The sequence below is a fragment of the Prionailurus viverrinus genome, unplaced genomic scaffold, assembly GCF_022837055.1.
Source record: "Prionailurus viverrinus isolate Anna unplaced genomic scaffold, UM_Priviv_1.0 scaffold_45, whole genome shotgun sequence".
Classification (NCBI taxonomy): Eukaryota; Metazoa; Chordata; class Mammalia; order Carnivora; family Felidae; genus Prionailurus; species Prionailurus viverrinus.
This window is the reverse complement of record NW_025927610.1, coordinates 3,216,235-3,229,227: the sequence shown is the minus strand read 5'-3', so window position 1 is coordinate 3,229,227 and position 12,993 is coordinate 3,216,235. Positions and strand designations below refer to the sequence as shown.

Sequence of the window (12,993 nt, the reverse complement as noted above, 5' to 3'; positions counted from 1 at the left end):
GAGACCGAGGTCGCACCCCTCGGGCCCTCTCCGCGTCGCCCTGGCAGCCGGGCACACGGCCCCTTTAAGGACCTGCTGCGCCCGCCCGCTTTCTTTTTCTCTCTCTCCTAAGCAGTCCCGACCTGCCGGGAGCGCGCCTGCGTCACCGCGCAGGCCTCGGCCCCTCCCCGGCGCTCGCGCCTGCAGGGTCAGGGAGAGCCATTGGCTGCCGAGCTCGGGGGCACGTGACAGGAGGCGGGTTGGGCCTCCGCCGGAAGGGGCGGGCTAAGGTGACTGGTCCGCCTGCGCTGTAGGTGCGGTCGTCGCGGCGCTGACCTTCGTCCCCGGGCCGCCTGTGCCAGGGCGAGCCAATGACTGTGGTGATCTGCGGCACGTGACAGGGGCGGGTTCTCCGCCGGAAGGGGAGGAGCGAAGCGAGCGGCCTGGTTTCGCGGTACGTGTCGCGGTCGTCGCAATGCCGGCAAGGGGCTGCGGCCCAGCCGGGGTTCGGAGGGCAGGCCCGTTTCCCCCCCGCCACAAACCTCCACGCCCCGCCGGGCGTTTTCCCTCCTCCCCGGGACATGCCCTTCCACCCCGGGACTCCCCGTCCCCCTGCTTTCTTCCTGGGACACCGTCCTCTCTTTCTCTTCTTCCTCCCTGGGACGCCCTTCCCTCTCCCTCCTCCCCTGGACTTCCTCCGGCCTCCCCGTCTGCGTCCTCCCCCGCCTCCCCGCCCCGCCCGCTTTCTCCCTGGGACACCGTCCTTTCCTCTTTCTCTCCCTTCCTCTTCTGGGACGCCCTTCCCAAGCCGTCCTCGTGATGCCATCTCCTCCTCCTCTCCCCTCCCTCCTCCTCCCGGGGACACCATTCCCTCCTCCCCGCACACCGTCCTCTTCTCTTCCTCCCTCCCAGGGTCGCCCTTTTCTCCTCCCCGCACACCAGTCCCTCCTCTTCCCCTTCCTTCTCCACGGACACCCTTCCCTCCTCTTCCTCGTCCGGATGGGGATGCCATGCCTTCCTCCTCCCCGCACACCATTTCCTCCTCCTCTTCCCCTCCCCTGGAACACCTTCCCATGGTCCTCCTCCTCCCTGGGAACTCCATTCCTTCCTCCTCCTCCTCCTCCTCCTCCTCCTCCTCCTCCTCCTCCTCCTTTTCCTTCCAGGACATTCCCTCTTCCTCCCTGAACACTGCTCTCTTCTGGGATGCCCCCTCTTCTGTCCTTGGCTGTGGTGCGCTGGGCTTAGAAACACTGGCAAAGTCCCCCCGGAGGGATCCATGATCAGTGGGAGGTGCTGGGAGGGCGCTCAGTTGAGCGGCTCCTTGCTCCTGCCAAGTGTGCATTGAGTGGAGTCAGTGTCCCTGACAAACGTTACTTTTCGAGAGCTCCTCCTGGCTCCCTGTACACCTGCTGGCCTCCCCCCTCCGAATAAAACAGCCTGGGGCAAGCCTGGCATCCGTGCTGCCCCCAGTCTCTGTCCACGCTTAGTGGCTGCCTTCCCCGGGCCTTCCTCCTCCCAGCCCGCATTCTCCCCTCACCCCCACCCTTTCCTCTTCTTTGTGCACACCTGCTAGGTGCTTAGCATGGGAGTGCTAGGTAGGTGCACCTCTGCTGGCTTGCTCCTAGCCATTAGGCTGGCCCCTGAGTGGGTCTTTCGTTACCGAAGTCTGTAGCGAGAGGCTGCCTCGTGGCTTGGGCGTGAATAGTTGGAAAGGGAAAAAACGCCTGTCACGTTTGGGAAAAGCTAGTCTAAATTTTATTTGCACGGTTATGTTCTGTCGCTAACGTGTTGCCGAGCGTCCATTGCTGAGCTCTGATCTATGTGACTGTAGAGCTCCAGAATTAGTATTTTGTTGTTGCGCTTTTCCTAATTTACCATCGAAGAGGTCTCGTTGGCCGTGCCCGGAATATCACCTTGAATTGTTACGTTTCAGCATCGAGGCCATGTACCAGAGGCAAGGGCGCGGGGAGCCCAGCCTTGCAGCCCCCCACCCGGAATGCCCAGGAACCGGTGGAGCCCAGTAAACGTTTAATGACCTAGAGAACCTTCAAGTGCTAGGGGGTCATTTCTCGCCTCTCTCATACGTATGTATTTCTAGACATGGATCAAGCACTTTCAAAGTTGGTAGAAGAGCTCACGACTTCAGGAGAACCCCAACTGAGTCCTGAGAAAATGAAGGAACTGAAGAAAATTTGCAAGTATGTCTTCAGGCTCAGGATGTCATGCCGATCGATTGCTGGCTCCTCCAGCCTGTGACACCTGGGGGATTGTGGGGCTTCCCCTGGGTCGGTCAGGCCTTCCGCCACCTGCATGTCTCAGCCCTTCCCTGCCCCCCACCATCACCTCTCCGGAGGCTGTGTCCCCAGGGCCGTGCAGCGTCCAGGTCTGGCAGGCGGTCACTTTGTGGGGCAGCGGCCCCAGGGTGGGGGAGTGCGGCACGAAAGCTTTCTAAAGATTGTCGGTTGGGATCTGTTGAGAGCTTAAGTCAAAACTCGCCGATCGTCCTTATCTTGTATTTACAAAAAGGAAAGTTTAAGTGACTCTAAGTAGCGAAGTCTTTGCACGTCGACAAGATTTTCGGCTCAGGTCTCACTGTACGTCGCACAAAACTCCAAAACGGCAGTGGGTTTTTCTGCAGGGGAACTAACTGGGAAGAGCGACAGGAGGGAGGGCCCCAGGAGCCCCATGACTTTGCCCTTTTGTTCCAGTCAGGTGGCTGCACCTGCAGGGGAGGCTGGGGGCTGTGGTGTCCCCTGGAGATGTCAGCTCGGACTTTGTGTAACGGGCCAGGTGGTGAATACGGTAGGCTCTGCGGGCCATAAAGTCTCTGCCGTGACCACTCAGCTGTGGGCGGTAGCGGCGAATAAGGTGAAGGTGCGGCCGCAGTCGTGTCCCAGTAAAACTTTATGGGCACTGACGCTGGATCTTGTGATTTTCACATGTCATCAAGTGTTATTCTTTTGATTTGTTTCAGCCGTTAAATAGCGTAAAAACCGTTCTTGGCTCGCGGGGCCCGCAGAAACAGGCAGAGGCCCGAGGCAGCATCCGTCCGCCCTGCTGTGGACGGAGGCGGGGGGCCGGGAGAGGGTGTGTCCCCACGCAGGGCACTTAACGAAGCGTCCCCGGGGAGTGGGCGCCCGGCAGGCCAGCACGGCTGCTCTCCCCAGGTCTTCGGAGGAGCAGCTCCGCCGCGCCTACCACCTGCTCGTGGCCCAGCTGAGCCGAGAGCACGCCGAGGTCCGCCTCTCCGCCTTCCAGGTCATAGATCAGCTCTTCGCCCGGTCTCATCAGTTCCGGGTGCTGGTCGTCTCCAACCTCCAGGAGTTTCTGGAGCTCACCCTGGGCACCGACCACGAGCAGCCCCTGCCGCCCCCCAGGGAGGCGGCCCAGAGGCTGAGGCAGGCGGCCGCCAGGGCTGTCCAAGGATGGCACGGGAAGTACGGCGCCGCCTACAAGAAGCTCGCCTTGGGCTACCACTTCCTGAGACACAGCAAACAGGTGGGGCGGGCCCGCCTGGCGTCTCGCTGCCGGCCGGCGTGGTGGAGGGGCTCCCGGGCGGGGACGGACGGCAGCCCCAAGACGGGGACGTGTGGACGGAGCGGAGCCCCCGGTCCTGACTGCCACAGGAAGCGGAAACGAGGGGGAGGAGCCAGCTTCTCGGACGCGGCCCCGTTCTGTGGCCCCGAGCTTGAGTCCCGCCTGGGTCTGCCGTGGGCTCTGGCGGTCCCGGCTGCGTGAAACCCGCCGGGCCGGGCCCTCCTCCCCGGCAGCCCCCGCCTCGGCCAGGGCCGCTGGCCAGTCCCCCTGCAGCCTGACCGTGCTGCTGCTCGTCCGGGGCCCCAGGGGCCACGCTGCCTTCCCACGTGGCGTGTGCTTCGCTGGAAGTGCCGCTGGCCCTGATCCCGTCGGGCCCCAGGGGCACAGAGGGCCGTGTGCCGGTGCCGACACGCCTTCTTCTGGGTTTCTGTCTGACTTACTGTGTTTTCCACGTGTCTCGTGTAGTCCGGTCTAACCTCTGATTCCTCAGGTGGATTTTGAGGATGGGAGCGCGCGGACTCTGGCAGAAAGAAAGCGGGAGGAAGAGAAGCAGAAACGCTTGGACAGAATCTACAGGGAGAGGTGTGAGCGGGCCGTCAGGGACATGGAGGGTGAGTTCTCCCCACCCTGTGGGGCTGCAGGTGGGTAGACCGCTGGCCTGACCTTGGCAGCAGCCCCCAGCCCGTCCCCAGGAAGCTCCGGGTGGGCCCTCCTCTCCTGCGCCCCCTGGTGGTGTTGTCTGAGAACGATGCTCCCCATAAGGTCCCGTAGGTGGGGCAGGGGACAGCTCTTGCTGGCACCCCTACTTCTGAAACCTGACCCTTTTCTGAGCAGCCGGCCCTTTCCACGAGGGGCAGCCAGGGTGAGAGGAACCCGAGAGGAAGGCCCCAGCTGGAGGCACTGCTGGGCCCCAAGGCAGGTGCTGGCTGGAGTGCGGTCCGGCTGGAGGGCTGGGAAGGGTGTGCGTCCCCACGGCTCTCAGCTGGCCGCTCTCTTCCGGAAGTTCCGCCCACGGTGGCCTACCCCGCTTGGTACCCACGGGGCGCCCGTGAGCCTCCCAGAAGTCCAGGCGTGAGGGTGTTACTGAGGACGTCACGGGGCGGGTGGTGGGGTGCCGCACAGTCGGGTGGTTCTAAGAGACGACAAAGCCTCCATGCGCCCAGGGCTGGCCTCTATCCGGGGCAGGAAGGAGGGGCGGGCGGCCCTCCCTCTGACCCTGGGCTCTGCCTGAGGGGAGGTGCTGCTGCTTGTCCTCGCGACCCAACAGGCAGTTCCCGCATCTTTGCAGAAACGTCTGAGGAGATCCGGTGCTGCCTCACGGAGGTGGAGAGCTGCTTCAGGCTGCTGGTGCCGCTGGACTTGGCCGAGGGCCCGGGAGCCGCCTTGCCCACCGTGGCCTTCGGTGCGTCTGAAGGGGGCGCCCCTTGCCTGGCCGGTGCCGTGAGGCCTGGGGACGAGGAGCCCTGTTGCAGCAAGAGCCTGCTCGCCTGTGCCCGCCCTCCGTCTCCCCCTCCCTGGACCGCAGGGGACTCGGGGGAGGAGGACGAGGAGGACGAGGAGGACGAGGGGCGGCGTGAGGACAGCGACGGTGACGAGGAAGGGTTTGTGCGGCGCCACGGACTGGGCTCCCACAAGTACACGCTAGATGTGGAGCTCTCCTCAGGTAACCACCGGCTCCCGTGGGCTGGCCGTGGGCCCTAGGGGTGCTGGCAAGAGCTCAGACTTCTCGGGACGTGGCAGGGCCGGTCCTCCAAGGTTGGGGTCCCGGGTGACTTGAGGCTCTGGGTCCCACGGCCCCACCCGGGGTGCTCCTTGAGAGGGGCTGCTGCCACAAGTGGCCTGGAGCCCTGCGGGAGGCTGTGGGGCCTGGTCCCGGGCCCGTCGGGATCGGAGGGTGGCTGTCCGCCCTGGTCTGGAGGAAACGTGTTTGCAGAGCGGCTTCTCGCCACGTTGGCGACGACACAGGTGTGCCGTACGGGACCCGCTGTGGCCTGGCCCCCTGTGCGGGGTGTTGGGTGGGTTGAGAGCCCCTCGGGGGTGTTTACAGAGGAAGGGCAGTCAGGGCACGGAGCTGTGTGAACACCCCACACGCCCAGGCATCTTGAGCCCCACCAGCCCAAGGAGCCGCCCGCTGTCTGGCCGGGCCTGGGGGAGCACGAGGAGGGGACCCGGCTGCAGAAGGGCTAGGGGGCAGGACACGGAGGGAGGACCCTGGGGCCGAGCTGAGGCTGGGGCCTCCGTCCTGAGAGCTGTCAGGGGAGGGGCTTCAGGGCCGCCGCGGGCCGGGCGTATGGGCTGGGGCGCGTGTGTCTATGAGGACACCGGGCCGGGCGTTGGGGTCGGGCTGAAATGATTTCCACCCAAATCTTAAAGTAGTGGACGTCTTTCTGTGGCATCAGGCGTGGGGTCCTGGGCGACACGTGGCTGGGGGCCGACGCACAGAAGTGCGGGTGGTCCATCCGTGGTGCTGGGTGACCTGCCCTGCTTCCTCGGTGACCCCGTGTGCTTTGATCCAGACGGCCTGAGGGTGCACGAGGACGAGGACAACCACGCCGTTATCCAGTCTGCCCGGGACGCGCTCAAGCTTATCCGAAACAAGTTCCTGCCGGCCGTGCGCTCCTGGGTACAGGTGAGGCCCGTCTCCACCGCGCACACGTGCTCAGGCGCAGGCCAGGGTCAGGGTTGTGCGGCGGCTGACCCCCGGGGTGGAAGGGGGGGGCGCCCTGGCCTGCCCCAGTGACGTGCCTCCTTGTCGGCAGCTGTTCACGCGCGCGGGGATTCGTGGCGGGCACTTGGAAGCTGCCATCAACCTGAAGGCGGAACTGGAAACTGCCCTGAGGAGATCTGGGGAGCTGGACATCGAACCTGAGGAGGGGCGCGGGGGGGAGGTGAGTGCCGCCCGCGGGCTGGGGCAGAGGCGACAGCAAGGAGATCTCCTCTTCGGCCTGTGCTCGGTTTTCTGAGCGGGAATGACTGGGGGCTCAGAGATGTTCTGGTTCTTGCCTCATCGGGTGCTCAGTTCCCGAAACGGAAGCTTTGGTTTGGAAGGTCAGAGGGCGCAGCTGAGGCCCCCTGGCCGCTGGAGGGCTGGGACGGGGTCTGGGGCAGGAGGGCGTGGCAGGTGAGCTGGGGGAACAGTCAGAAGGTTCTGGTCGGGAGGGAGGTCCCAGGGCCCCGGAAGAAGAGGGGGAGGAGGCCAAGGGCTGAGCTGAGACCTAGGCCAGCCCTGCTGTCCCCTGAACCTCCCCGAGCGCCCCAGCGGAGCCTCCCGTGAGCTGGTGTCAACCTTCCAGGCTTCGGGGTCTCGTCCTGTCGCCTGCGTCGTAGCTAAGGACACACAGAGTTAGGATGCCTGTGGCAGACAGAAAATCAGGACTTTTGCTCCAGGCTTGTGCAGAGGGCGGCGTCCCTGGTAGTGCCCCACGGAGGAGCTCCCCGGCCGCCGGGCGGGCTGAGCGTGCGGCCGGTGCCTAATTTGGGGAGGGTGGTCGAGGCCGGCTGTGGCTGGTCGTGGCGCCTCACAGATACTGTGTGGTTTGGGCGGGGGAAGCTGGTGCTCTTGAGCGCCGTGTCCCCAGGCAGCAGGACAGGCCCGCACTTGGTGGTGGTGCCCGAGTGAAGGCCGCCAGCCCCTGAGACAGCAGGCATCACGCAGCCACCCTGAGCCTTAAAGACCGTGACTTCCGGGCCCCCCTCCGGTGGCTCTGGGCCAGGACCTGGGACTTAACATCCGAGAGGGATTTGAGAGCCGTGTCCTCTGCGGGTGTCCTCGGAGACTGGGCGCGGGCCAGCAGGGAGAGGCAGCCGTAGCCAGACCACGGTGGGGCCAGCACAGCACCGCTCTCTCAGAACCGAGAAGGCAGGCCCCAGAGTGTCCTTCTCCGCCGGGTGCCGGGACCCTGAACCTGGGCTCCAGCCTGGGAGCCGGACACCAGCTTCACCTGCAACCCCAGGACCCCGGAGGGAGGAGGGCGGGGCTGCGCTCCAGGGAGACACAACTGTTGCTAGAGGAAGCTCTAGGGTGGGAAGAATGGCGTTGCCGGGCTGGGAACAGCAAGTCCGGAGCCACCGAGACCTAGGACAGACAGTGGCCGACACCCCCGGTCTCGGCACCTAGTGACCTTGTCCCCTCCAGGGCCACTAGACGCCCTCCAGGCCGCCGCCCTTCGTGTGGGAGGGGCCCAGGAGAGGGGTGACTGCGCAGCGGCCCCCAGGGACCGGCAGAGGGCGATCTCGCCTTTCTCCCGCAAGGCCTCAAGAGGGTGAGGAAAGTTCCTGACCTGGCGCCGAGATCCCAGCCCGGCTTCTGTGGGTGCAGCATGCCACGGAGGACCCTGCTCGGGTGTGTGCCTGAGCACACGGTAAGAAGTTAGTTTTGTGAAAAAAGATACTCTTCTTGCAACGAAAGAAGGTGGTTTCCTGGTGTCGGGAAGGAGGTGATGCCGTCAGCTCGTTCCCACACGTGCAGAGGGATTTCTTTTGGAACGTGAGGTGACCCGGGGTCACGGTGCCAGAGCGCAGGCCGGCCTGAGAGCAGGGAGGGGTGCGGGGGCCGTGGGGCTTCCCCGCGTGCCCCCTTCGCGGTGCCCTGGGGCCCGCCTCTCTCCTGACAGAGGCCCAGCTGGGCTGGCTCCCGCTTTCCCTGTAGCAGGTGCCCTCGCCCGCCCTCGGGGGCAGCGGGGCCGGGTGGGGCGGGCAGAGTCACCCAGGTGCCTGGAGCTGGCAGGCACCACCCTCGCCTCGAGGCTCTAGGGCCCCCAGGGGAGGAGAGGCCGGCTTCCCTGTCCGTGGCTGCTGCAGCCCCGCGGCCTGGGGGCCCACGGGGCTCAAATCTGAGGGCCGGCTGCCGACAGCAGCCAGGATGGGCCCTTTCTCCAGCAGAGGCCACAGGCCGGTGGAGACTGAAGGGCTCAGGCTCCCCGTGTGGAAGGAGCCCTGCCCTGGGTGCCCCGTGGGTGCCGGGCTGGGGCTGTGCCCCCTCCCCCCCACCCGCGATACAGTCAGAGCCTCAGTGGTTCCCTCGCTCAGGCAGGACTCACACCCTCGCCGATGTAGCCCGCCATCCCGGGCACTGTCCCCAGGCATCCGAGGGAGTGTCTGGTGGGGGCAGGTACGCTGCTCGTGGCCCAGTAGGTTGGGGGATGGGAGGCCCTCAGTCAGAGGCGCCGGCTTCCGTTCTGAAGGCTGGGGGGCCGGCGAGGTGGGGGACCCGCCGGAGGAGGGGCTGTGGGTGTCCTCCAAACAGGACACTGTTCCTCCGGCGGGAGGACAGCAGGGCGCCGAGGCTCAGGATGGCCCCGGAGGGTGGAGCTGAGTGTGGGAAGGTGACTTCGGAGGCAGGGGAGCTTCACCGCCTCTGTCAGCCGAAAGGACACTCTGAAGACGCTTCTCCACGAACTGATTTAAAAAAGGCACCGCTCCGAAATCCTTGGAGACGGTCGTCCGCGCCAGCTGGTGGGCCGTGGCGCCTGGAGAGGAAACGATCGGGGATGGGGGGGGGGGTGGGGGCTGAGTGGCAGCGCCCCGCTCAGGTGAGCGCCGCTTCCCGGAATAGCCGCGGCCGCCTTATCTGCACATCTGCTCCCGCAGCGGCGCCGGCCCTCCGGGGAATTAGGAGCCAGGCGCGCTCCGCCCGGTCCCAAGTAACACGTCTGCGACTTTGAATCACTGGCCTGGGCCGTCCCCCACGTCCCCCCACTCAGCCGGGGCTCGCCCTGGCGACCGCCTGCACAGTGGCCGAGCCGGGGACGCCGATTCAGTGACAGGGATCCGAGTGTCTCAGAACTAACGACCGATGTGTGGGAGGCCAGAACGGACGCTAGAGAGAGAGAGAGAGCGAGCGAGCGAGCCGGCCAGGAGCCTGTGACTGCGGAAGCCCCACCGGGAAGCCCGGCGGGGGTTCTGCGTGTCAGAAGCCATCCTGGGCTTGTTTTTTGTGTTGCTGTTGGTTCTACAGACTGTTTTCCTTTTGACGTAGTTCCACCTTTAATACGCGTAAGTGTTTGTTCTATAGAGCGTATCTCCATCCTGCGGGAAGCAGGCCGGGGATAAATCCTGAACGGATCAATGTGGAGCGTCGTCGGGTAGATTTAGTCTCCGGCTCTGCTGTCGTAGGAGAGGTGTAATAATCCGTGGCTGCTACATTTGTTAAACTGATAAAAATCCTTTATAAACTTTTAAATTGCCTGCGGTTTAATTATGTGGCCGAGATCACCAATTATTCTGTTGTGTAATTAACAAAATATTAATTTCCCACCAACCGATATGTCTGAAAAAATGAATTTCAAGCATCCGTTTATACAGACTATCCCCACGGTATGGTTTTTAAGAATGCCTGGGTTATGTTTTCTCACCGCTCACCAGTGGCAGCCACATGGTCTGAGCGGCGGGCGCATCGTCACTCGTTCTAAAAGCAGATGGAGCCCCGTGGCTCTGTGCCAGCGTCCCCAGCAGACCTGTCTGAGGGAGGAGGCCCCTCGGCCTGGGGCTCCTGCTGCTCTGGTGTCGGACAGGTTTTCTCTGCTGCTGGAGGCATGTGAGTGCTGGCTTCCTGTAGGTGAAAAGGACAGAGCAGGGAACCCAGGGAATGAAATGTTGAACGAGTCAGGCACCCCAGGGAGGCAGGGAAACTAAATCAGCCGGCGGTGGGGACCTTGTGCTCGGCAGGGCCAGTAAACAGCCTTCCTGGTGACGCGGTCCCCTCCATCACGCTGAAGGCCGAGCCGCCGCAGCGAGGGGCTGGAGGCCGGGGGAGGGGAGGGGTCTGGACGCCTCTTGCCTTTCTCACGAGTACTGGAGCTCCCGCTCAAGCGCCCCCTGCTCAGGGCCAGCCGTCTCCTGGGGGCCCTGGGGCCCAGCCCCGCGGTGCCTGGCCTCTCCTGTGTGTCTACACCGCACACCCCTTCCTCCGGAACACCTTCAGGTACCAGCCCTTGAGTCCCCGAGCATGCTCTGAGGTAGATGATGGTACCGCCCCATTTCACAGATGAGAAGACGGAGTCTGGGGGGAGTTGCGTGAGCCTCGGCCTTTGAGGGTGCCGGCCGCCTGCCGTTGTGCCTGCGAAGTTTGGGCTGAGGGAGGAGGGCGCGAGCTGAAGGTTTTCCTCTTCCCATGTGGACACGGCTCCTTCGGGCGGTGGGAACTGCCAGGTCTAACCAGCAAGCTGCGCCCTCCGCCAGATGCGCTGTCAGGTAGCCCAGGGGAGCGCGTCTCGCGGCCTGCTGAGTCCAGCAGCGAGCCCCAGCGTGGCGGCCGAGGGGAGGATGCCCACGTGGACCATGGCACAGACCCGAGTTACCCACCCGAGTCTCCTGGTGACCCTGCAGGGCCTCGCGCCCCAGCCTCGCCCTGGCAGCGGGCCTGCCCGTGTCCTGTGGACCCACGGCGCGGTTTCTTGCACTGCCAGCAGGCCGGACGCAGGGCTGGATCAGACCAGACCGGCGGGGGGGGGCGTGGCCGTCCTAGAACCCGGTGACGCACTTCACCAGCCCTGCTCTCGCTGAGCGGGGACCGTGCGCTCTGCGGCCCGAGTGGTGTCGCCGAGGGTCCCTGTGTCCTCACTCTTGCCCTGGCCAGTCCCACGCCCTGCTGTCCTCTGCCCTGTGAGCGTGCGTCCCCAGCAGCTGGAGATGTGCATGAGATATTGGCCTGGCTGGGCAATTTGCACGGCCTTCCAGGGAGGGCATTAGCATATAAATAGCAGATGCGATGACGGCCATCACAGCTGAGCACGTTTAATTTTTAGTTTATAAGATAGAATGGGGTTTTAAATGCATGGCCATCAAGCCGCCGAAAGACAAATGCAGGTTGGAGCTCACTTGTCTGACGAGGCCTTACATCATTTTTTTTTTAAAAAGGGAAACAGACACACATAAAACTGAACAAAAGTGATTTCTTGGGTGAAAAGTAATTGAGATTGCGCACCAAGTTAATTAGATCGTACAAAATTTATTTAACGGTCCCAGCTGCATCTCGGGCGCGCGTTTGGCGGGCAGACCCGCTCCCGGAGCCAGGTCGCTCGTTCTGTTCCTCCTCAAATAATCAGTAACCCCGATACCCCCACTGCTGTAAGCTGATTGCGTTGTATATTTTAGCCGTTTTATTGCTTGTTTAATTACGATCCCAGAGGCTCATTTTTCTAAATCCTTTTAACCGTGGGTGCGAATCCATTTGTATAAGACCCGCGAAAGGCCCGAGGCCCTCCTCTGCGCCTCCCCGTGGCTGCGGACAGGCTGTGCCCGGGAGGTGTCTGTCCCCCATCCCTCGTCCCTCGGGTCTGGCCTCTCCCAAAAGGGTGACGCGGTGCAGGGGGGGGCGGGGGGGGCGTCCCAGGGGCCGCAGGGCTCTGTCCACCTGCCCAGGGGCTCTCCGTTAGGGAAGGTGGGGGGGACGCGGGGGCTGGTTTCTCGAGAGTGTTCGTGGGGTTTATTGCGACAGGGAAACTCAGCTTCTGGCAAACACAGAACAGCTTATGAGCCCACTCGGTTTTGAGGACCACCCACTTTCAACTGGATGCCTCCTTACAGGACGATCCCAGCGGGCGCCCCTCCTCTGCCTCCTGCCCCCAGTGCCTCCCCTTGCCTCATCCAGTGCTGGTTTCTTACCAGCCTGTGACCTTTGACTTTGAGGGGAAGTCCTGCCCCGGGACTGGCTCCCATGGGCTCCTTCCTGCCGGCCTCAGTTTCCCCAATCCATGCTGCTTCACCAACGTCTCATGGAGAGGGCTTTCTGGCCTGCCTGGTGGCGGTGCTCCTGCTCTCTGAACAGGCGTTTGTGTGAGGCGCCTGGGCAGGTCACACAGGTGTCACAGCCGCAGTGACTGTTCTGGACGTGGCGCCCCCTCCACCTCTGGACACCAGATGTCACTGCCCTTTGCTGATGTGCTCAGGGCCCGACATCCAGGGTCACTCTGAGCTCCGGGGGGGTTCAGACAGCCGAGCGAACACCGCGAACGAAAAGAAAGTGGAAGCTTTCAAGCGTGGCTTCGATATTGGCGGCAAAGTCCGTGTCTGACTGCGTCGCTGTGGTTTGAGTGGGCCACCAGCGGACCGGAGGTGAGCACCCTGCGGTCGAGTCAGCCGTGTTCTTCCGGGGAACCTGGCTGCACAGACCCAGGGGGCGGCGTTCTGGAGGTGGTGTGTGTGCTGCCTGGTGCGGCCTGATCAGTGCTAATTTAAGAACAAAGAGCAGCTCAGGGCTCCGTGTTTCTTCACAGGAATAAACAATTTTAGTTGGGGAGAAAGAGGGCATAATTCCTAATAGTTAGCTAAGCAGCCGAATATTTTTTAAGAAATGAAAATTTAATAAAAGTCCCTGGTGAAATTCAAGGGTGTGAACAATAAGCATAATATTTTATGAAAATGACCCCGTATTTAAAACCCAGCACTATATGTTATGCATTGTAGCACCCAGTGCACATCTACCTTTTAGAAAATTAAAACACATAAATTCTGTTTAGTGTTTGATACGCGCTGCAC

General features: G+C 63.2%; 1 protein-coding gene across 3 annotated transcripts in view; it reads left to right on the top strand.

Annotated features, from left to right (window-relative positions):
* The first annotated feature begins 301 nt into the window (after positions 1–301).
* Positions 302–12,993, top strand: part of UVSSA (UV stimulated scaffold protein A) — a 29,465-nt gene continuing 16,773 nt past the window's right edge. The window contains exons 1-7 of one of the 3 annotated variants that reach the window (XM_047847268.1): positions 302–433; positions 2,078–2,177; positions 3,147–3,477; positions 4,007–4,127; positions 4,805–5,179; positions 6,033–6,145; positions 6,276–6,404. In XM_047847268.1, coding sequence (XP_047703224.1) covers positions 2,080–2,177; positions 3,147–3,477; positions 4,007–4,127; positions 4,805–5,179; positions 6,033–6,145; positions 6,276–6,404 — 1,167 coding nt within the window. In that variant the 5' untranslated portion in view covers positions 302–433; positions 2,078–2,079. The other 2 variants (XM_047847267.1, XM_047847269.1) reach the window with 2 other exon arrangements.